This window comes from Parasteatoda tepidariorum, chromosome 12, assembly GCF_982258835.1.
Source record: "Parasteatoda tepidariorum strain Cologne lab strain chromosome 12, Ptep-v5.0, whole genome shotgun sequence".
In the NCBI taxonomy this organism is placed as follows: domain Eukaryota; kingdom Metazoa; phylum Arthropoda; class Arachnida; order Araneae; family Theridiidae; genus Parasteatoda; species Parasteatoda tepidariorum.
In genome coordinates, this window is record NC_141766.1 from 3,805,408 (window position 1) to 3,829,853 (window position 24,446).

The 24,446-nt window shown below is 27.9% G+C and overlaps 1 protein-coding gene across 3 annotated transcripts in view; it reads left to right on the forward strand.

Annotated features, from left to right (window-relative positions):
* Positions 1–24,446, forward strand: part of LOC107456879 (ankyrin repeat and SAM domain-containing protein 1A) — a 151,962-nt gene that overhangs the window by 42,518 nt on the left and 84,998 nt on the right. For all 3 annotated transcript variants that reach the window (XM_087156182.1, XM_087156183.1, XM_087156184.1), the window contains exons 9-11: positions 1,692–1,933; positions 3,047–3,138; positions 9,309–9,929. In XM_087156182.1, the coding sequence (XP_087012308.1) occupies positions 1,692–1,933; positions 3,047–3,138; positions 9,309–9,929 (955 nt within the window). The remainder of the gene's footprint in view (positions 1–1,691; positions 1,934–3,046; positions 3,139–9,308; positions 9,930–24,446) is intronic.

Genomic DNA, 24,446 nt, shown 5'->3' on the forward strand with positions numbered 1-24,446 from the left:
GATTCCATCCCATGTGAATTTTAAATAGAATGATACTGCTGATGGCCTAGCAAAAGAGGACACTTCCAATATTCAGGCTAATTCAGAACCTCTGATGATCCTTGAGCTGTACTTGAAAAACAAGGCTTCTATAAACACCTTTTGGAAACCACATCCATAATATCTTAGTGGGAGTCATAAAGCTTTAAAGGTGACCATAGAGATCACTCTGCTTTAACTTAACTATACACTGGACTGGACTCAATTGTCTACTGGACATTTTCTCATATTGCAAAGAAATTTCCAGTTTGCACTAATTGTAGTAAAGCAGAAGCTGCTTTGCAATGTCTGATTAACTGTGTTAACTTAGTATACGAGGACCTTCTGAAGAGACTTATGCACGTTTTGGAGATATTTAAAGTTAACGAACTCATGGATCTGATTCATATCAGAGGAATGAGTGTCATAAAATATTATGAGAAACATAAATATCTTTATTATACAACTAAAAACATGCATATCTTTGATAATGGTTTACTCATAGTTTGTCATATCACCCCAGCAAGAAGATTGAAGTTACTTGGCAAATAATTGACCGCAATCAATATTCTTGATCAATCAGTAAAGCGGATTGAAACTTGGTAATAAATAGGCTATCTTAGCTATCTTTAACTAATCTTACCCCTCTTCCCTTATGTATATATATCTGTATATTTCACGTTAGTTTATAATTTTACCTTTGTAAATCTTCTAGCACATTTTTTCCCAACAGGAATATTACGCATCTCAGGGGTACATCATAAATTATTTTTTGTATGCCTGGCATATTTAAGGTCATGTGAAAATGGAGTCATTCCTTTTCTCAAATTTTATTATTTGAACCTTTATTTTAAAAAAATGGAAAACTTTAAAACAAAGGCAACAGTTACACTGATGTGTTTTCTTTTTGTTAATATATATGGAGGTTTAGACCGAAAAGAAAATTTTTTATTGCTGAACTCATAGTTAAAATTTGTCTTTAATGATAACTAAGGTGTCATTACTGAGGTGTAAGTTTTTTTTCAGCACCTCATCACTAAATGGTGCTGAAATAACTATTTAACTGTAAGACTATATCTTCTTTGGTTTTATATAAGAGAAATTATTACATTTTGCTATTTTTATTCCGAAATCATGTATAGCATATTCGTTGTTTGTCATTAGCAAGTTTATTATGACTGAAATAAATAATTAATAAATTTAAATTTGCTGAAAAATTTATTAAAAGCTTGGGGTTATATTAAGAATAAATATTGAATAGCTTTTATTTGTTGTAATTAAACTTTCTTTATTATCTATATAAGTCTTTCAAACTATTCTCTTGGATTTAGCAATAAAATAACTTCATATGAAATAAATTTAAACAGATTTTAAATTGCATTGTCAGTGGATGCTCTACAGTAATGCTTTCAATTTTCGACATTAATTAAATATATAACAGAATCTCTGTGCTATTTAGATTTGGGATTTTCATAAAAATATTCAATTCTGGAGTTAATGCCAATAACTGTCACTTTTTTAAAGTTCTTAACTTTTCTTGATTTTGTTCATTAATATACTAAGTATAATTTTAATATGGACCTAAACCTATATAATCTCAAAACCTACTATATATTTTATTCATATTTATGAGTTAATTGCAACTAATTGAATTAAATATTGTTTCATTTTAGAGTAAATGACAGCTTGGATTCTCTTACTGCTTCACATTCTCAAGATTCTTGCTTTGATCAAACTTCCTGTAGTAGCTGTAGTCCATCTAAATGTGATTCATCTGTTTATGAAAACAATATTTATCAAAATGTTGATTCTGATAGTCTTCTATATGAAATTCCACCTCCTCCATCTTTTTTTGCTACAAAGCGATTTTCTGATCCATTGCAGCAGTGCTCTATATATCAAAATGAAGAAAAAGGTGAATTTATATTTTTAAAGAGAACTAGGTATAGAGAGAACATAAAAAGCAATGAGAACTCTGCAATAAATGAAACAGAAACAAGAAATTCCAAAAAAGAATTGCAAGATTTTAGTTTTTACATCATTAGTTTAATTAAAATTTTTAATAATAAACCTCAATATTTGAAATAAAGGGTTGTATAGTAACTACAGTAGGGAACCGATTATCCGGAACGATCGGGTCCATCGCTATTCCGGATAACTGATTTTTCCGGTTTTCTGAATCGCTACTAAAAGCCGTTTTTTTTATTGTTAAACCCAACTAAAAAAAAAAATTGGAAATTATCTTAAAACGAAGTAATACACTAATGATTATTTCCAAAATGATGGTAAGGTAAACATCTTTCAAAATAGAAAGAAAAATCCTAAAATCATGAGGAAAAAAAATTTTTTTTGTTGAAAATGGCGGGGAAATGTATCGAATTTCATTCCGGTTTTTTGGTTTTCCGGTTTTCTGATTTCCGGATAACGGGCTCTGTACAGTGCTAAGTTATTTTTGAATATTGCTATCATGGTTTTGATTAATTTTTTAAAGTTATTATAGGTGGAGAACCAATTTCTTTCAAAATTTGTGTTTTAGTTTTAAAAAAAATTGCATAAGCTAGCATGATGTCTTTTTTTGAATTTTTAAGCTCTAAATTTTTTGTATCTTTTCTTTTTCATATTATATTGGCAAAGTTACTTGTACTCAAGTTTTCTAAAAAAATTTTGAAAATAAGTTATGATACTTTTTTACACTTCATCTGTCAGAGTGTTTGCATTTGCCATTATACTAAAGTTAAATCATTACTTTAAAAACAAAGACTACCATTTAAAAAGAAATTATACAATAAATATGTGCATACTAAATGCACAATTATCATGTTTGGTCAGTAATATTCATAGCACTTTTCATGTTTATTTATCATTCAGTTTAAGCAGTCAGTATTAAACAGAAAATAATTAAGTTGAAAGAAAACTAGTGAATTTTATAAAATTAACACTTTTAATTTTGTGTTCATTTATAAATAAGTTTAAAATGTTTCAAACCTTTAATTTAAAGTAGTATATAAACCTAATTGGAATTTTTCAGATATATTTGATACATCTGAAGTTACAGCTTGGAGATTACAAAACAGCTATATTCCAATGCTACCGTCTAATTCCTGCAGTAACCGTCCTCGGGTATTGCTGTTTTTATACATCCTTTTATATATTTGAATAACCTCTATTATTTGAACCTTTCCTCATTTTACCTCTGTTAACCTAAATCATTTCCAAGTTTTTTAATAAACACATTTGATTTATTTTTCCATATTATAGTCTAAGAGCCTTTTTTGTTATGTAACACTAACTTCATATGTATTTTCTCACTCACAAGGAGGAATGGTCCATTTATCATAACGCTTATCTGTTGTAAATAGCGCAGACAACATTCCTACTCATTCTATTTTAAAATCACCTCCATAATCTTAATATGGCCTCTTCTTCCGTTAACCACAATTTTTTTGAATCATTCCAATCTCCTATGTTTATCACTTTTTGATAATTTTATGGCAATGAATTTTATTTGGAAGATAAGGGAAAAAATTATTTTTGTTAAATTTCTTCTGGAGGGCTAGAGAAGGAAAAAGCTCTTCACCATAAGAAGTTCCTTATGGACTTGCAGCAATGAAAAAGATTTCAAGGGTTTTTACTTCCCTAAGTTGTTTTAAAAAAAATCATTAAAATTATTGTTTTTTTTCTATTATTCTAAGCTTTCTTTGTAATAATTCTTTCCATACTTTTTGCAATAATTCTATCCATGCCTTTTTGCAATCATTCTCTATTCTTTTGCAATCATTCTCTATTCTTTTGCAATCATTCTCTATTCTTTTGCAATCATTTTCTATTCTTTTGCAATCATTCTCTTGCATCTTATTAAAGCTTCTAATTCCCTTTTTACTCCTGACTCACCTACATTTAATATAAATGTATTGCTATGATTTTGGCTAAAAGCAGGTGAATAAAAAAGATCCTTTTTTCTATAGTAGAAAAAAAAACGTGTGAAACTTCTTTGTATTTGCAAAGTATGTTGTTAAAGCTTTTAAAATATGATTCTGAAATTACGTATGATTTTTAAATAGCATATGTACTAGATAGTCAACAGTCTTGAGACAACACTTCTTTTATTGCATTTATTTTCTAAAAGTGAAACTATTAAAAATGATCTAACTAACTCCCTGGTATTACAGTCCATGTTGGACCATGCCTCACTAACAATTTTCCTCCAAAGTTGCCTGTCTCTAGCTCTTTGTTTCCAGTTTCGGACTTTCAGAGTCTTAAAGTCTTTTTTCACCTCGTCTAACCATCTCTTGGCCGGTCTTCCTTTTTTCCTTTGGTCCTGGCACTGTCCCTTCAATATCTTCTTAGTGCCTCTGTTTTCCTCCATTCTCTCAAGGTGTCCTAGCCATTGAATTCTCTTTGCTTTAATATAATTTATTATATCTTTTTCGCTTTAATATAATTTATTATATCTTTTTCTTTAAATAGTCTTGCAATTTCAAAATTGTATCGCTTTCTCCACAGATCACCCTCTTTGACTGGTTCAAAAATAGTTCTAAGAATTTTTCTTTCCCAGGTAATCAGCATTTTTTTCTTGTTTCTGGGTTGGAGTCCATGTCTCTGATCCATAGATAACGGTTGGTCTGATTATAGTTTTATAAACCTGAAGCTTTGTTTTCCTCATTATTACTTTTGATGTTAGCAATCTCTTAAATGCAAAATAACTGCGATTTCCAGCATTTAGTCTTTACTTAATCTCTGGCATAATATCATTGTTGCTGAGTTTATAATAATATTCTTGCATGTTTCCCACTTCTCTTCCACTGAAAAATTCTCTGTATTCCCTAGGTACTCATCATCAATCTTCGCATCCAATGCTCTGCCATAGCTATCTTATTTTTTAGTTTCTTTACGCATAATTTCTTCTGCTTTTTTCCCTTGCTATTTCAGGTCTTTAATATTCTCTGTCTATATTTCATAACAACCAAAATGTGATCACTATCACAATCTGCTTCCCTGTAGCTTCTGACGTCCATAACATCCAAGGCATGTTTTTTATCAATTAAAACGTGATCGATTTGATTTTTCGTTTCCCCGTCCGGGGAAGGATTCTGTTTCCTTATGAATCCTCTTATGATCAAAACATGTACTTCTAATAATCATATTGTTGCTAGTGGCAAAATCTACCATTCTTACTCCATTTTCGTTGCTGGTTTCATGCAGGCTAAAGCAGCCTGTAGTTGGTCTAAACCAGGGTTCTCTTCCAATTTTAGCATTTAAGTCTCCTAACACTATCTTTACATCATATCTTGGTACCTTTGAAATTTCCTTATTGAGATCTTCATATAACTCATTTTTTTGTTCTTCCTCAGCATCTTCGGTAGGAGCATGTACACTAAACAAGATAATGTTGAAGAATTTAGCTCTCAACCTTAATATACAAATTCTTTCATTAACTGCTCTAAAATCAATTACTTCACTCTTTACTTCTTTTCTCACAATGAATCCCGTGCCGTGAGAGTTTCTAGGTGAGCTGGAACTGTTGAAAATAGTATTTCCTAGATCAGTAATATTGCTCCCTTTCCATCTGACCTCTTGAATTGCCAAAATATCCAATCTATATTTATAGCTGCAGATTTAATAAAATTTGGATATTAATAAAATTTGGATATTATTAAAATATAGTTGTTATATATCACAGGGCTTCAAGTGCTGCGCATATAGCGCATTTTGCGCCAAATCGGTATATTGGCGCATTACTGCGCAGAAACGACATTTTATGTTAAATTTGCGCCGAATCTGCGCCAAAAATGTTTTGGGGACCAACTAAACATTGCCAAATTTTAATAGCAAAAGAAAATTTTTTCTCTTGTTGATTTCATCGTTATTGATGTACCATCGTCTTCGTCAATGGAAAGCTAATGGCCTTCTTGCGCTATTCTATTTATAGATTAGTACCATGATCCTTGAATTAACTAGGGGACCATCCACTAAGTACATAATTTCATGTTGATCCTCAGAACAGTCAAGAATCACAAAGCTTCATAACCTCAAACTTTCTATCTCCATTTTGTTCATGTAATTAGATAAAGATAAGATTAAATAAAGATAAGAACTAATTGAGTTTCATAACTTAAATTTTTTATCTGAGGGACCATCCACTAATTGCAGATTGTTTTTAAACAATTATTTTACTTTGTTACTTTTTTAAAAAAATTTTTTTTTTTTTACTTATTGCATTTTATTATTGTATTATTACCTTCAAAATTTTCAGTGCTCTTATTTTGTTTTAGGAAATAACTTAATAATATTTAGAGGCAAGATTTTAAATAAGTATGAAGAGAGGGGTTTTCAATATTTTAAATGCAGCAAAAAATCTTATGTTTTTCAGATTTGTCATTCAAAAATACTTTAATTCATCTCTTAATGATTTGATTTAAAGCAACTGATATAAAAAATTTTAATTATCACAGATTTGCTAAATATTATGAGTGTAGGGACAATATAATAATTTACTTCTGAAATTTTTTTTTAGCTTCAATACTCATTGTATTTGCATTTAAAAATTATTTAATTTTTTTTAATCATTTCATTAATGCAGTACTTTATAAGTAACCAATTTTAATAAAAATTTATTAGGGGCCATTCACTAATTTACATTTGTAATATAAATTTATTAAAGTTTTCTTAATTTGCTTAATTCTTTACATATTTTTATAAATTTGGTATGATCAATATTAATCTTGTTAATGTTGTGTTGAATATACTATTACAAATAACATTTATTTAAATTTTAATAAAATTACACTCGATAACCTTAAATAATAGTTAAATTAATTAGAGTTTTGAATTACCTTTTACAGAATTAAATAAAGTAATTATTAATTTAAAAAATAGTATGAGCCACTCAATGTTGAATTTATTAAATTTTTTTTAAATATTTCGGTAATATTAAATAAATTTTTAGGTCTTTTCCACACTGAAACACCATTGATTCACTTGCTGTATGATGAAATGGTGTTCCTAGTTAAAGCATTGTTGGGGCGTTTTTTTAAAGAGTTTTGATTTTCATGTTTGTCAGGAAAGGACTTAAAATCATTGGATGTAGAAAACGCATGAATTTGGCAAAATTCAAATTTAATAGATGTTGGACTAGATACCACAAAGGTGATGACATCCTTATCTTCTTCAGAAAAAAATTATGTATTTAGGTGTCAGATCTTTTTACTTGGCATGTACAAAACATTTATTAAAAGCATTGCCTCTAAAAAATAGGTTACTGTGCCCTCTTAAAGTGTTGCATCCTGTAATGAGAATGGAAGAAACTTCTATTAAGTCAATAAGATATCTGGCAACAGTAACCCCATCCATTATAAAACCTGGAGAGGCATCTTTGTTACTAGATGAAGGGGGCAAGGTTACATGGGGAACCAGAAGGTTATTCTTCTGACTCAAATGAATATGCACAAATTGATGTGTTTTGGAAAAACTATTTTGTGAAGAAAGATAATTTGGGAAATATCAAATATCCTCTTATAACAAAGCTCTATTGTGCGTACCACATGGGAATGCCGATGTTGAAAGAGGTTTAAGTGTGAACAAAAAGCTACTTGACAATAAGGCAAGTTTAAATTTGCATAGTGTTAATGGTTTGAGAGAAGTTGTGTCACATATCAACAAAATAGGGGTTTAAATAACTTTTAAGTTGACAAAGATATGATTAAAGTGGCTCGTGCAGCATTTAAAAATTATTTTGCTCGACTAGAGGTTGAGAAAAAAGAAAGCAAGAAACACTGAAACTGAGGAAAGCAGATTGAAAGCTGCTGAAATTGATTTGCAAAAAAAATTGAAGGCTTCTCAAGATCTCTTAGCCGCAGCTGAAAAAATATTAAAGATGGGTAAAATAATAAAGACATGTCGATTATAGAAAGCGGACGGATCCTCTTATCTGAGGCTAAGTCGAGGATAGCAGAATATTTAACAGCATTGGAAGGTACCAAAAAGAAACTTAATTTGTTAATGCAGGGACCTTCAAAAAAGTGTAAAAAATAAGATATGTTATTAATGGACAAAATTAAAAATTCTTGTTATTAAATTCTTCTTTTAATTCTATTTATTAAATATGCTCCAAATCTTTGTTTTGCTGCTCCAAAATTGCTTTTTTGTTGCTCCAAAGATGCTCCAAAACCATGTTTTGCCACTTGAAGCCCTGATATCATTATTCAAAATAGATAGAAATTATTCAACTTAATGGTAACTTGACTCATGAAATTATAATTAAAATATATGTTTGCTAATTTATCAACAGCCTAAATGATGTTTAATCATGGACTTAAAACAAAATTACCTTTATCTTATAAAGTGTTGAATCCTGAAATATTTAGTAAAGTAAGACAAAAGCTAATTTTCACACATTTAGATAGTGAAAATGGAATAAGACCTTATGTACCATGTTCACTTTTCTAATATTAATTGTAATATTGGAACAATATTGTAATATTGGAATCAGTCTTTCAGTAGAAGATCAGTGTATTGAAATCTAAAGATTTGTGTACTTTATACATACATCAGTTAAAACCCAAGAAGGGCATAATTCTGTAAAAGTGCTTATTGTAACATTTAATGTGCATTGTTACATTTACTACTCATGTTGTAGTTGGTTCGATTTCTGTATTTTGTCTCTACATAGGTTTTTGCCATATGTTGTTAATGTGTTTTATAGTTAATAAATATTTTGTGATCACATTTTAAGTATGTTACTATTTTCCTACACATTACAAGATCATAGTAGGATTGACATAATTGAAACTAGTTTCTGAATTTAAAATTTTGTGGTAGGATCAATTAGATTACTTTTCTGTCTGAAAAGAGCAAACTACAACACGAAAAATTTAAAGTGAATATTATTTTTTGAAACTAATGCATCAATAGGTTTTTAATTGTACAGTCATGAGTTATATAGACTATTTTGTCTCTTTTTATAGAGATTTTGTTTATGATGCTTATTTTTTATGGGCAACACTGACAACAAGATTGACAAAATGTCAGCTCGTGCTTTTTAAAACAAACCTGTGAGCAAACTGGGGACTCATAAAGCTCTCTATTCAAAACTTAATTTAATTTAAAATCTTAATGACACCTTTCATCTTGTTTTTGATGCATAGTCATCTTTCTTTATTACCTTTGAATGTTTATTTTCCATGCTTAGTGCTTACTACAATGTATTATTCCATGCAGCTGCTTCAATGATATAGTTTTATTATTTAATATTTAACCTTCAATAAAAATTTAATGGTATATTCTTTTTCTAGGCTCCTGCCAAGCCTCCTCGAAAATCAGTCAGTCCACATTCTTCCGAATCAAAATCATCCCAAAGAAGTAGTTATGAATTTTTGTGTTTAGCATCTAGTGGGATGCATGAATGCTCACCAAAGTTCCTTGATAAAAACAAAAATAATTCAAAACTTTTAAATTATTCAAATTCTTACCATAAATCAGATTATGTAGACATGGCCAACAGAGCCATTACAACTTATGAAAATCACAATATTATATGTGCCAATGGACTTGACTTTCAGACAAAAGCATCTGATAAAGAAGATTATAATTATTCGTCGTCCATTAATAAATTTTCTGAAATATTACCTTTAAAATTATTCAGTGATGATTTGAGCAAGAAAGGAAACTCTTTCAACAATCTAATGCCATCTAAAAGTACGCCTGCTCTTCATGCATCACGGCATACTTTAGATCAAGTAGTTCCTACAATTACTAAAGAACTTAGTTTTCAAAAACCAAACTTCCTAAATATTCCTAATAAAATAGTTGAAATTCCTACTAATTATGAGCAACCTCCTACGCCTGATAATCCTCCACCATCTCCAGGGACTGCTGAAATTGGAATTCATGAAAAAATTCATCCTACTGGTCAGGTAAGCAGTATTGCTATTTTCATTAATCCTGTTTTAGATGAAAATACCTAGGGTAGTTTCTAGGTCTTGTCATAACATACTGAACAACAATACATAGTCTTGTCATAACATACTGAAATAATTAAGATTCATATTGGAATTCAGTTCTTTCTACCACAAACAATTAACAATAACAAGTATCAGGTACAGTAATGCATGCTCAATATACATTTTATGGTGTATATGCACAAAGCCAATCAAATATCTCATGAACTTTTTTACTAAACCAAAAAAGCCTGATTTTTTTTTTTTTTTTTTTTGAAATCTGTCTTTATCTTTAAGTTGTTTTTACCTTTTCATTTTAGTCATATCTCTTAAACTATTTCATGCAAAAAATGATCTTCAATAATTTTTTATTGTTGAATTTTAAAAAAATTAGAAGAAAAATAATAAATTAATGGAATTCTTATCAAGATTTTGATTATTATTAAATGAAATAAGTTATTGGAAAAATTAAAATAAATGTCTCTTTTTTAAAGCATTTTTTTCAACATATAAGGATAGTATTTAAGTAGAAATCAATAAAAAATTCTAAGAGTTATGATCAATAAGTTTTTCAGTTACATCACTGAAGATTATGTTAGAATGCAGTTCTTTCTCCCCCAAACATCTAACAATAACAAATATAAAGCACAGCAATGCATGCACAAAGCCAGTGAAATATCTCATGAACTTTTTCACTTACTGTAAAAAGGCAGTTTCCAGAAATTGCTCCAAAGTGCTAGATTCTCGGTTTTTGTTTGGAATCTAGCGTCCCAGCTAGATGTAACAAGTTTGGTTTCAGGCACTTAGTAGACGATTTTGAAAGAAACCATCAGGCAATCTGAGATTGCTAACAAGTTAGAAGATATAATAAGAACATGAATGGGTTTTTCATTCCTGTTTAGCTGTGGAAACAGCTGATGTGTATGAGGAATGTTTAAAAATAATATCTGATGCATCATTCAAAGGTTTTTCGGATTTTGACTAAAATAATTGTTAAATAAATATTTTAGTTTTAATAAAATGTTTTGTTTTCATTATTCTTTACAAAAGAATTCTTACTTTCTCGCCAATTAAATTTACCTGATTGTAATATTTCTACAAAAATAAAAGGTTTTTGCGAAAGGTAAGTTATTTAAAACACAATTTATTTATTTTAATCATTATGTTCTATTTTTATTTCTTTGTTTATATAATCATATTTATTCTTAATTAAATTCAGTAATATTTTATACAGGTATTTGTACATACCTTATTAAATATGATCAATTTTCATAAAAACTCAATTTACATTTCTTTGATGCTACTCTTTACTTTTTCACCTCAGCAACTTGGCAATTTTTTTACAAATTTAATTATAGGCTGAATTTATATCTTATGGTACCCCAAAACGATACAAATTGTACCACATACATGTTTTTATAAATATGTGAAAATTTTCATAATATGAAGAAATTTCTAATTGTTAAGTTTTTTGCTTTTTCTAACAGCATTTTTTCCTCTAGTTTATTTTATCAATTCAAAGAAGCAAAAAACCTTTATATCAATATTCTTTGTTTTCTAAATTAGACATGATAAAATTTATTTGTTTTTAAGTCTGTTGGACTGTCAATGTAGATTTGTCCTGATAGATGTTAAATAGACATTAAATATGCTATCCTCTTCAGATTCTAAAATTATGACTGAAAAGCATAAGCTTTTTAAGTATCTTATAGAGAGTGTCTTAGAGAGACTTAGCTTGAGCAATTCAATTTTTTTCTATTAAGAATTTCCTAATACTGTCCTGAATTCTGAAAACTCCTGAAGTCTTCAAAACATTCCAAGTTGTCGTCATATTTCAGAGCCTTACAGAACCTCAGAGAGAGAGATGGTATTAACCCTTTGATGCATTACTTTTTTCCATCTTTAAAAATTCAACTTTTTCATTGACACTGCTTTTCTATTGCAGAATTTGTTGATCCACAATTTGCAAAGCATTTAACCACCAAGTCTAAATACAAATAGTCACCCCAAGCAGATTTAGATCATTCCACTGTGTTAGCTATTGTGTTCTAATTAACTAATTCAGAAGCATTCATGCTGTCATTAACTTTTGCTATGATTGACTGTTGCGAATATCATTGGTATTCCAGCTTAAACCATTTGAAAATGCCTTGGTTCAAAAGATAAGATATGGAGCTAGTGACAGAAAATAAAAATAACAATTTCACATTCTTGAACCTTCCAGGTGTTGAGCCTATGGGCAAAATTGGATTGAAATTGTTGTGCTATACACAACTTTTTCATCTAATAATGTAGAAAAAACTATGTTCTTTTATGTGTAGGAAAGCTGGCATCGAAAAGTTCATAAATAGATAAGATTAACTCTTGTAGGGTTAAATTATTTTTATGATAATGGTAGGTCATGTTTTCAAGAAGATTCTTTCTTTCTTTTCTGACCATCTTTTGATTAAAATCTGTTAGCCACACTTCCAAGATTTCAGCTGTTATCCAGGCTTTGCTATTTGACTTCCAGTGAATTCGAATTTTATGATGATATCTTTATTTCTAAAAATCAGGGTTCTGAAAATTATGTCCCTTTCTTGAACAACATTTTGTTTGGGGACCCCATCCCAACGTAAGGCATTTTAGGTTTTTTATTTTAAGATTTAATTTTTAAGTTAATATCATAATTAATACATTACAATAAATATCTGTTAAGGGTCATTCTCACTGAAAAGGTATAAATAGACTAAAAATTTTTCTTAAATTAAAGTAATTAAAAAAGGGATAAAAATTACATAAATGCCTTTATTTATTTTTGTTATATGTCCTTATAATAATGGTAAAGTTTTCTATTTTATTTTTTGCAAGATTTAAAATATTTTAAATTCTGTCTTGTCCACGGAGGAGATGTAATAGTCAACGGAGGAGACATTTTATGTTATAAAATATAAAATGTCAATGAAGACTAATTCATTAATTATTGGGTACAACTGATATGAGTTTAACATTAATAAGTAAATAATGAAATATTTCGTTATTAGAGATGAGCTACTTCCGATTAATCATGCTGCTATGAAGGGAAACATGCATTTTTAAACTAGGTGTGCAATTTTTTAAGTAACTCTTACTGAATATTAATAAATTAAAATATAAAGACTATTGAAATAAAAATTCAGACTCCATATGAAAGTTGAGTGTTGAGTGTTGTCATTTTATGCAAGTTAAACATACTGTCATCCAAATAACATTTTTGTTTTTTTCTTTGCTTCTTGTTATTGTTTCTTTTTTCCCTGGGCACAAACGGCTCGCTCTATCAATTTCTAGAAATTTAAGTACATTTTATCTCGATTTTTCTGTTAAATCTCTTTCTGATACAGATTTTAAAGTTTCATTATGGCATTTAGTAAGCACTTTGCCTGAAGTAATTTTTTTTACCTGATTCCGACACTTTCTAATAATTTTACCAGTCAATGCTTGTAATATTGTCTTTTTCACTTTGTGAGAGTTTTGGCTTTTAAAGTTAGATTGAATTTGTCTGCCAATAACTTCGGCAAATAACAATTTTCTAAACACATTAGAATTGATTCTTCTTTACTATTCATTTCTCTGCTGATTTTCCTTCTTGGTGATTCATTTTTCTTCTCTTTACTTCTCTGAAATCTGCTTAATTTTTTTTATATCTTTCAAGTCTAGTATTTAGTTTCTTGTTTTTCTCTTCTAATTCTTCTATCTTCTTTTTTAATTTATAACGGTTTTTTCTTACTGTTTTTTTTCCTCTTAAAACTCCAGAATTATTTTCTTCGACAATGTTACTATTATTCAATAGAGAAGATGAACTCGAAGTTGTATCTATGATTAATCCTTCAAATTCTACCTAACGTTTTCTTTGTTTACGATATTTTCTTGCTTTTTTTTCCAAACTTTTCTTATATTTCTCTTTTCAAGTTCATTTATTTCTTGAACACTTATAATTTTTCCGCTGGCTTTTCTTTGGTGGTAATGCTCTCTCTCTCTTTTTTTTTTTTACTTTCTTCAAACAATATAGGGTTTTCTTTTAATTTCTGTCTAGCTTGTCTCATACTAAGTTTTTTCTGTTCCCTTCTCTTTTGCATTTGAACATTTGATTGCTTCCTTTTTTTTACATTGTGGTTTTGCCATTTTTTTCCTAAAATTTGAAGAGAAAAAATTTTTTAAACATCATGGAAATTATTTAGAAAAATTGCCAATATTTAGTACTTCTCCGATAAGAAAAAGTTAAACTTAATTGATTTTCTTTGAAAATACAAAAAATTAACACATTTGTTCCATTTTAAAAAATATCAATTAAAAGAAAATAGTTTTTTAATAACTAAAATTGTATTATGGTTATCTAACACATTGTCTCTTCCATTGACTGTGTCTTCTCCTCTGTGGACTTGTTATGTCCACGGAGAGGAAGTGAATTCATTCAAAAATAAAAAAAACTTGCTATTTTTATCATATGAACAAATAGATTTATCAAAATAAATAAACATTGAAAAAAAGAAATATTTTTTCTTATCATATCATGCAATACGAAAACTCATTTTAGAATTAAATTCTAATAAATGAAAAAAAACTGCATTGCCCACAGAATGAAAATAGGAAAAAGTTTAGTCGTAATTAAGTAATATAAATTCAAATTAAATATTTTAATTGAAGAAAATTTATAGGTTTTAAACAATAGCCTAAAATAAAAACAAATCTGTGATAGTTTAAAATAAAATTCAATGTTCATTTTGTAATGTACTTTATTATTTTATTTTATTAACTCTTTAAAGACCCAAGCAGAAGAAAATTTACCACTGTAAACATCCTTAGTTTTTCATTCGCAAATGAACTCACCCATTTTGTTGGGGGCTATCTTTGGTCATTTGCTTCACAGCTGGCAAGAGTATCCCCCACGTCACTAATAAATCAAAGGCGTGCTCATCTTGACAGTGGAACTTCCTGGCATTCAAACTAACAATCGGCTTGTGAAGATCGCTTATTTTCCCCCCCATTGAACAATTTTCTCGTTAACTATTTTAAAGCGGGAATAAAGAGATTTTTATATCTTTTTCCCAAATCTCCTTTTTAATTATTTTTTATTTATTTTTCTTCATTTTTTTTTAAGTTTCTGTTTATTTTTTCTTAAAACTGATTATTTTGAATGGATATGTCATACAAAAAAAAAAGTTTTATTTTTAAAATGTGTTAAAGATCAGCTTTCTAAAAGTAACAAAAACATTTTAAATTTTTTTCTTTCTTTTTTTATGAGTTAATATTAACTGAACTCGCGTTCTTTTCAGTTTTAAGAATCAAATAAAGCTTTGATTATATTGAAGTTCGTTAATAGAAATGTTTTTGTAAAATATTTATTTGAACTATTTTCCTGATTTGAATACGTGGAAGAATAACAGAAATAACTTTCCAAATGCGTAGATATTTAGGTGTAACTGTAGCAAGAGACGCTGAAACTGGAAATTACTGTTTATTAATTACTGTAAAAAGCCGATGACTACCCATAATATGAAAGTATGATTATCCATCACTGGAATTCGAACCTGGTTCCCCTCAGCGAAAGGCGGATGTTCTATAGCCTGAGCCGCAACGGCTTTACATCACATTTTTAGAACTAATGATATTATGACTACAATTTTGAGTAAGGAATATAACGAAAAACCAAGTTTTTTGCAGTAATTGAATTTTTTACCGCTTGTTAGTAAAGATTTAGAAATCAACTGAAAAAAGGAAATTGTAATACTTCTTTTTAATATTAATTATAGAATTTTAAAAAAATAAAAGCATTTAGCATTTTTTACAGAGTTCGTACTATTTTAAACGAAATATTTTTATTCATTGATCTATCAAATTAATCCTGCCGCCGAAACAAATAAAATTGTTTAACAAATAAAATTTACTTAAATTAAATAATTTCTTTTCTTATGTAATGTAATATAAGCTTTTTAAATAATAAATAATGAGTTCCTTCATTTATATTAATTTAGAAGTTTTTCCGTTTCGCGTAACGAAAATGGGTGCTTGTTAGCTATTTCTCTTTTATGTCTCTATATATATATATATATATATATATATATAATAAATAAATAAATACAAGAAAACACTAAGAAAGTTAAGAAAAACAATAAGTATCATTTATTGCGCTTAAGCTGCAAGTAAACAGCACTCATTAGATAAGTTCAAAATGAAGAATAAAAACAAAGAAAAATTATAGACATATGAAAAAAAGGGGGTGGGAAATAATAAGTAAAAAAAAATAAACAACATTTTATTTAAAAAAAAAAAAAAAAAAAAAAAAAAAAATTGAAATGTTAATTAAAAAACCGGAAAAAAAAAGATATAATCTTTTCTTCAGCCCGCACGATTATATCCGCAAAACAGAGTGCTTTCTGTTATTGTATCAATAAAGCCAGAGCAAAATATATTAATACAATAGTGTGAGGAGCACTCAAAAAATTTTTTTTATAAAATAACTACATAAAAATAGATTATAAAAAGTAAAAATAACATGTAAAAACAGATAAAACATTAAAAAGGGGGGACTATAAAGCGAGTAGCAAAATCATAACAACTTACACGGGCGGATATTTTTCAATAATGATTTAAAAATGTTTTCGCAGAAAGATTGCCAGATTACAAAATATGAAAACAAAAGAGCAAATTGAGTGTAACAAGAGGGTTTTAAAGTGTCGTTCTTACTGCACTGCTGAAGTGATTTGTTATTCTGAGTTTTGATTTGTTAGTTACCAAGGATGGGCCCGAAATGGATGTGCGCAAGGTAATATTTTTTCTTTGTTAATTTTTCCATGTGCAAATCCATTTCGGGCAAATCCGTGTTAAAATTATCTATTAAAATTTTTTCTTTGATAATTTAAATAATTTTTCTATGTGCTAATCCATATCGTGCAAATCCGCGGCTAAAATTATTTGCAAAGCAGGCAATTTATGTTTCTCTTTTCTATTTTATATTTTTTCTTAAATAAACATCTATCTTCTAAAACTATTTATGATCAATTTTTAAAATTATCCAGTATAATATTGCCTTGCGCACATCCATTTCGGGCCCATCCTTGGTAACTAACAAATCAAAACTCAGAATAACAAATCACTTCAGCAGTGCAGTAAGAACGACACTTTAAAACCCTCTTGTTACACTCAATTTGCGCTTTTGTTTTCATATTTTGTAATCTGGCAATCTTTCTGCGAAAACATTTTTAAATCATTCTTGAAAAATATCCGTCCGTGTAAGTTGTTATGATTTTGCTACTCGCTTTATAGTCCCCCCTTTTTAATGTTTTATCTGTTTTTACATGTTATTTTTACTTTTTATGATCTATTTTTATGTAGTTATTTTATAAAAAAATTTTTTTGAGTGCTCCTCACACTATTGTATTAATATATTTTGCTCTGGCTTTATTGATACAATATCAGAAAGCACTCTGTTTTGCGGATATAATCGTGTGGGCTGAAGAAAAGATTATATCTTTTTTTTCTCCGGCTTTTTAATTAACATTTCATTTTTTTTTTCTTTTTTTTTTTTTGAATAAAATATTGTTTATTTTTTTTACTTATTATTTCCCACCCCCTTTTTTTCATATGTCTATAATTTTTCTTTGCTTTTATTCTTCATTTTGAACTTATATATATATATATATATATATATATATATATATATATATATATATATATATATATATAATATATATATATTTCTTTCTTCTTTTTTTTTAAAAAGAAAATAATAAGGAAACCTAAATTTCTTGTAGGTGGTATCTTTGGTATTATTTAATAGTATATCTAAATAATGTTTTTTGAAATGCATATAAATGAAATATATGAATCAATCTGAATTATTTTGATTGATGTCTGGTTTTATCCATAACTATGCTACCTACACCTTTAAAGCCATATTTTGCTCAACATAAAATATCTGAAATATCTTGAAACATGAAAATAGTTTACTTATACCGCTCTTTACATTGTTAAATTCGTTTATGGTGACAAAAAAATTATTTTCATAAACAAATAAATATCGGATAATTCAGCAATAATACTGTTTTTAGAATAATAACAAATCAGACAAAAAAATTAACGATTAAATAAGTTATGGTGCTTTTTAGCTGGTGTTTTTTTTTATTTTCTGAGATTAGAGATTATCTTTTAAAATTGCTATTAAATTAAATTATTTATTTGAATAAACCATTGACTGGGTGAAATTTATCATTGCAAATGAGTGTATTGTCAATTCTATTTAACTACCTGCACTCAATTGCACACTTTACCTACTAATCACATGAGAGTACTACCGGATGGTTGCAAATAATAGCGGCGTATAGTGCTTGGAAATAGATTCCTAGTATTTTTCAAACAAGATACGTTGCTATTGTCAATGCCTATCTATTTACTTCACTTTTCGGCTTAGTCACAAAAGAACACAAATATGCCATCCTTTCGCCGTTCAGTGACCAAGGAAAATCGCTTTCTGCACTTCTCCTGACTGATGGTTTTTTTCTTTCGAAATTTTCTATTTGTTGCATTCAAACTCGTTTTTAACAACTAATGATTTAAAAGGCTCATTATAACCTAATTCTTTTCTCTAATAAATCAGTTAATTTTGACATTTTTCCATAAATATATATTAGATATATATTGAAACAATTTTGTTCAATTTTTAAGTCAACTAAAGTATCTAACAATTTGACTTAAGTAATCAAAAGAGTGACTAACAATTAAATTGCACCATTCAGAAAACTCCAGATAATAGATACTTACTATTATGTATCGTGATATGAAGATAATTTTTTTTACCTGGATGCTTTTTGCTGCTATCTGATCCAGGACGCAAAATTTATTATATACATAATTTATTCATTTATTACATAATTTACTATAAGATTATTCAATTAAATTAAATTCTTATCATCAATGTAAAAAAAAAAGCAATAAACTTATTTTTAAGCTGATTTGGAAATTGTAATAGTAGTAAAAAAGTAAATAATGATTAACAGGCTCTGGTTTACAATTAGAATATATAACTTGTTTTGTTTCTCAAAGAAAATGTATTAAAATTTAATAAGCTATTTTCATAACAATTAATTATTTACAAACATGACAGGTGAAATTTGATAAACCATTTCATTCAGGAAGATCTACGATATTGTTTGACCATACCTAGTGAATTACTGATATACAATAACTGCATTATCAAAAATGCTTACATAAAAGTGAGATAACATTTAAAAAATTCCCTTACATGAAAGTAATTTCCTGTAACAATTATTTTATATAATTTATTATCCTTAATATATAATTCATTTTATTTTGAAAGCATTTTAAGTATAAAATCACTGAAATTTAAGACTCAAAAGTAATAGGAAATCAATACCAAAAAGAACGAAATTACTACAACACAACGATGCAAATATAATAGAATAAAACGAAATTGAAAAAAAAAAAAGAAAAAATTATTATTTTTTTTAAATATTTGTGTAGTATTTAAAATTATATAAAAAGGCATTTTAATGTATGCATTATATTACGTTAATCATAAATTTAGATAGAATTGAATTCAGTTTTCCTTAATTGAGCATAAAATGGAAATTTTTATAGGAATTTTAAGATTTAAAATTTTTTTCGCTGCAGTAAAACAAAGTCTAAAACAACTTTCCTCTTTCAAGTTTAAAAGATACATTATTAATATAATGTATTTTAAATTATTTTATCTATTCTCTAAAATTCACTAATAAAAAGCACACTGTAATAAAATTGATTACTGAGAAACACCAAACAGCATAATAGAGAACAAAACGGAAATAAATAAAATATTTAAAAAGAAAAACCTCTTAAAAGTTTATTAAATGATAGAAATATTAATCTTTTTTTTTTTATTCAAGAATCAAAATTTCTATGAACTAATGATAACATTATCATTAAAATATCAGTGATTAACAGAAAGCATTATACAATGTTGGCTTTATCCAAATTTTTTTCAGTAATTTCGGTATTTATGATGGTGCACTTTTAATTATATAACAAATTTGCGTTTGGTAGTCAACAGTTAACACATTGCAATTTTATTAAAAAGATATTTGTTTTAGTGGACGCGGGGATTTCAAAAATAAATTCCCAAAAGCCCGCCATTCCCGAATTTTTAATAAATAAATGAAAAGGTCCATCTCAACAAATCTGTTACAAATTAAGAGGATTTTGTGTTTCTCTAAAACCACAGGGGGAAATGTTTCTAAATAAAGCGTGAAGTTCGCACACCTCTTTCCTTTTGACTGTCAATGAGTTCCTATGCATCACTGTCAAGCAGCTCACCCCCTCCCAATCACTACTACCCATTCACCCTTCAGAGTTCCCCACTGACCCCAGACGGTCGTTAAGTAGTCCGGACTTCTTCAGGCCACTTGGTCTTTAAAGAGTTAATTATTAGATCGTAAACATTTATTTATATCATAAACATTTTCCTTTTTTTTATCGAAAAAGATCACTTAAGCAACAAAAAATTGAAATCTAAGCTACAAACAGTGAGCAGTTTAAAAATTCACGTTTTCTGCCATTTTATGAATTTCTCAAGTTGCAATAACATTGCATTTAAATTAGGGAGGGATGTAACGAGTATTTCGCCCTTCTGTGAAAAATTCAGTTGGTTGAATGATCAGTCAAATATTCGGCAGAATATTTTTTAGAAATGCATTTTTCTAAATTTTTTTTTTTTTGAATTTTTATAGATATTACTTTTCGTTAAAAAAAATTATATCAGACATTTTGTCATTTTTTTCTATACTTTGAGAATTGAGAAGGATTTTTTTCCCATTTTTTGCTGATTTTATTATAACCCAGCATTTTAACAGAACGTCTCATACTATTTATTTATTATCACTCTTTCCCTGTACTGTAATATAAATAACCAGTAGCGTAGAAAAGTGTGATTTTCAGTATTAAAGTTTTGTTTCAGGAACTAAGAAATTTTTTTTTTCTGTTTTCCTTTTTTTAGGCATTTTTATTATGACTCAGCATTTTTTTTATAAATAAAGTTACAAATAAAATTTATTTTATAAAAAAAATTTTTCTTCTAAAATTATGGCAATGAGAAAAATTTAACTTGAGATTTTCGGCATAAGATTTTCATTTAAAAAATTACGAACGTTTTTATTTTCTTTAAATAAAAAAAAAAACTTTTTTTAGACGTTTTCATTATAACGCAGTAATTTTTAATAGCATTTCTGTTGACTTAATTATTTTTTCTTGGCTTTTTATGGTAATTGAAAAACTGAGATGTTCAGCTTTAAAAAAAATTTTCAAAAATTGAGATTGATTTTTATGTTCTCTATTTCGCTTTTTGACATTTTCAAAAACATTCTTGATTGGCCTTATTTTTTAGAGTTAATTTATGAATACGTTTTTCCAGGAAATATTATTCTGAGAATTGAAATTTTAGTTTCAGTGTTGCTATGCTGCTAAAAGATTTTGCTATTTGGCCCAGTTCAGTCGATTTTTTCTTCATTTTTTTTTTGCCGAATATTTGGTTTTTGATCAAATCACAATTCATTACCACATTCGACCAAATCATATTTGTTGCGGAAATAAAAACGAAGGAAAAATAACTAGGATTTACGATAAAACTGTACCGAAATACCATAAAAAAAATTATTATTTAATTGCCCGATTAACAATCACGTGTCGTAATAACATCATAGTTAAATAACGGGATCGTCAAAATCATGTGGAAAAGTATAGAAATAACTGGGAAAAATATATTTATGCTGAACTCAGCACGAATAAAGCGTGTCAAATGCATGATTTAAAATTTACATGTCGTAATAGAATAATTGGAATTTTTTATAATACGTGGGAACGCATAGGAATAACTGCGGAGAAAAATTGTGGAAAAAAAAGAAAGAATTGCAAAAAAAAGATAAAAAATCACTTAGATTTAAGATGAAATAGTCACAAATAAAGTGCGCGAAAAGTGATTATTTAAATTTGCGATCTGAAACTCGCGTTGTAATAAAAATTCGGGATTTTCGAAATCACGTAGAAAAGCGGAAATAACTGTTTAAAAAAATCATTTATATTTACGATAAAATCGGCTTAAAGAAAGCATGTTAAACGTACATTTACTAAAGAATCTGTTAAAATTGATTGTGTCAAAACGTGATGACTTAAAAGTGCGATTAAAAATTGCCATTTTTTAAAAATTTTTTATTGCGTTTAGAAGCTCTCGCGGGCCGCACTTCAGTAGTCGATGGGCCGCAGGTTGTGCACCCCTAAAATAGATCTTTTAGTGTTTTTGGAAAATAGTTTTTATTAAATGAGATGAGTGCTGTTGTTCTCTTGAATTTGGAACTACGATGTCAGACCCTATGTTGGAAAGTGTTTTTTTAAAGGTTGCTTTTAAATTGAACTTGTTTCTATCATTTGATTCCATATATAACAGTACCAAAATAGCCTGCTAACTTTAATAAGTTATGCAGAATAGAATAAAATATTTGAGTATCCTTTTTGCAATTGCAGTGTAATCAGAACCTAAATTTAATGAGTTTACTTTTGTTAAATTGTAGATTCAAGGATCTATTGTATTATAATCCTGTGAGAATATCGACTTCCATATCATTAGTGACTTAATTTTTTGCCTGAACCACTGGTGTAATAAGTTAAAAAAAATCATATTCTGCTTTATGAGATTTTCTCTTTAGAAGTTCCTCCATTTCACCATCATGCTTTTATTGATTTTATTTGATTAAACACAAAAAAGACCAGGTTTATCTGTACCAAAATTGTTTTCACCAGTCTTTCTAGCTTAAATTATTGGTAGTCTAGTTGTCCAACCTTAGCATAAGTTTTCATCAATGGCAATTTCTCCACATGGCTTGCAAAATCTCCAGTGTTGCCAATGGCAAAATCTTTAAATTAACCAAAACTATTAAAATACCCTAAAAAAAGACCAAAAATCCCCGTTTGTCTTGTTTTGTTTATTCAGTACAAAAATTAACTTTTTTTCTATCAGTCCTAAGTAGCCATGCAAGGACCAAAGTAACCTTGGTTAAGGGTATATGTATTTGACAATCTTTGATATGAAAGTTTAATCCATGGTTAAAACTGTCATTTGTATGAAATTTACCAAATCTGGTTTATGATTACAGTGTTAGACTATCTTTCAAAAAGACTAAAATTAACAATCTAAAATTTTTCTTAACAAAATTTATTTTCAAATAATGAAAACTCTCGTCAAATGACATTTGGTTGAATGTATGAAAAAACATAAGCTGCTTGATGAGTTAGAATAGTTGCAGGTTGTGAAGGAGTTAAAGTATTTGAATGAGTGAATGAATCTATATTATTTTTAATAGTACTAGGTGTTAATATGACAAGACTTATTAATTGACCTATGTAATACCTTATTAAATCATTTTAGTTTGTTACTAGATAAAATCACTGACTTATTATTCACAAAATTTTAAATTTGTAGAATATTATGTGATCCACTTATTTTTATTTTATATCTATTTGAACATTTGTTTTGATTTGATAATAGTTTTCGATGCAATCTGAAAGAGGGATAACTTCCATTTACTAATAGTAACAAAATTTTATTGCCTAAGCTGTTTGGAAATGCTAATTTTATTTTGAATAGTATTCCCTAACTATTTTCTTATTAATATAATTCTATTTGTAAATTCTCTTGTTCTTGTTAGTTTCCCAAAAATTAGTATTACTTGATAAAATTTATTTGGGGACAGGACTCTTTTTTTTACTACCATTTTCAAATTTGTCGCAGAAAAAAAATCTTTTCTGTAATTAAACTTTTACTATTAAATAAAGCCTATATATACAGGAATAATATAAACATAATATAACAGGAGCAATGGGGGGGGGAGCTCACAATCTCCTTGCTAAGTTAAAAACTTTTTAAAATTTTAGAAGTTGTTTTTAATGCAATAAAATTTGTGAGAGTTAATTTTCATATAGAGGTTTATATATTTCTGACAAAATTGTAGAAATCTCTAACACTATAATGAAAGTGTAAATAAATCTCTAAAGATAAAGCACTACTTAAAATGTGAAAAATAATAGCAATTTTTTCATCCCTTAATTGCAAAGTAAAAAATATGTATGTTTGTTTTATTATTTTTTCAGTTTATTAAGTAACAGAACATTTATCAAGTAAAATATTGATTGATTGGAATGAATTTGTTGCATGTCCATTCTCTTTGATGATAACACAAAGTTTTTTTTTAAATCGTTCGCAAAGTTGGTAATCAAAGAATATTGTTTTTAAAAAAAGAAACAGGAAACAGATAATTTGGTGTTCATAGCTTACAGAGGAAATCTTCAGCACATCCCAAAAAGAGAATATACTCGGATTAACCACATTATTTTTGAAAGGGAATAAAACAATGTAATAGAGATTACAAGAAGAATATGAAAATTAGACATCTTATCATACAAATTTTAATGTCAAGTTTGGAAAAGATTTTATTAGTG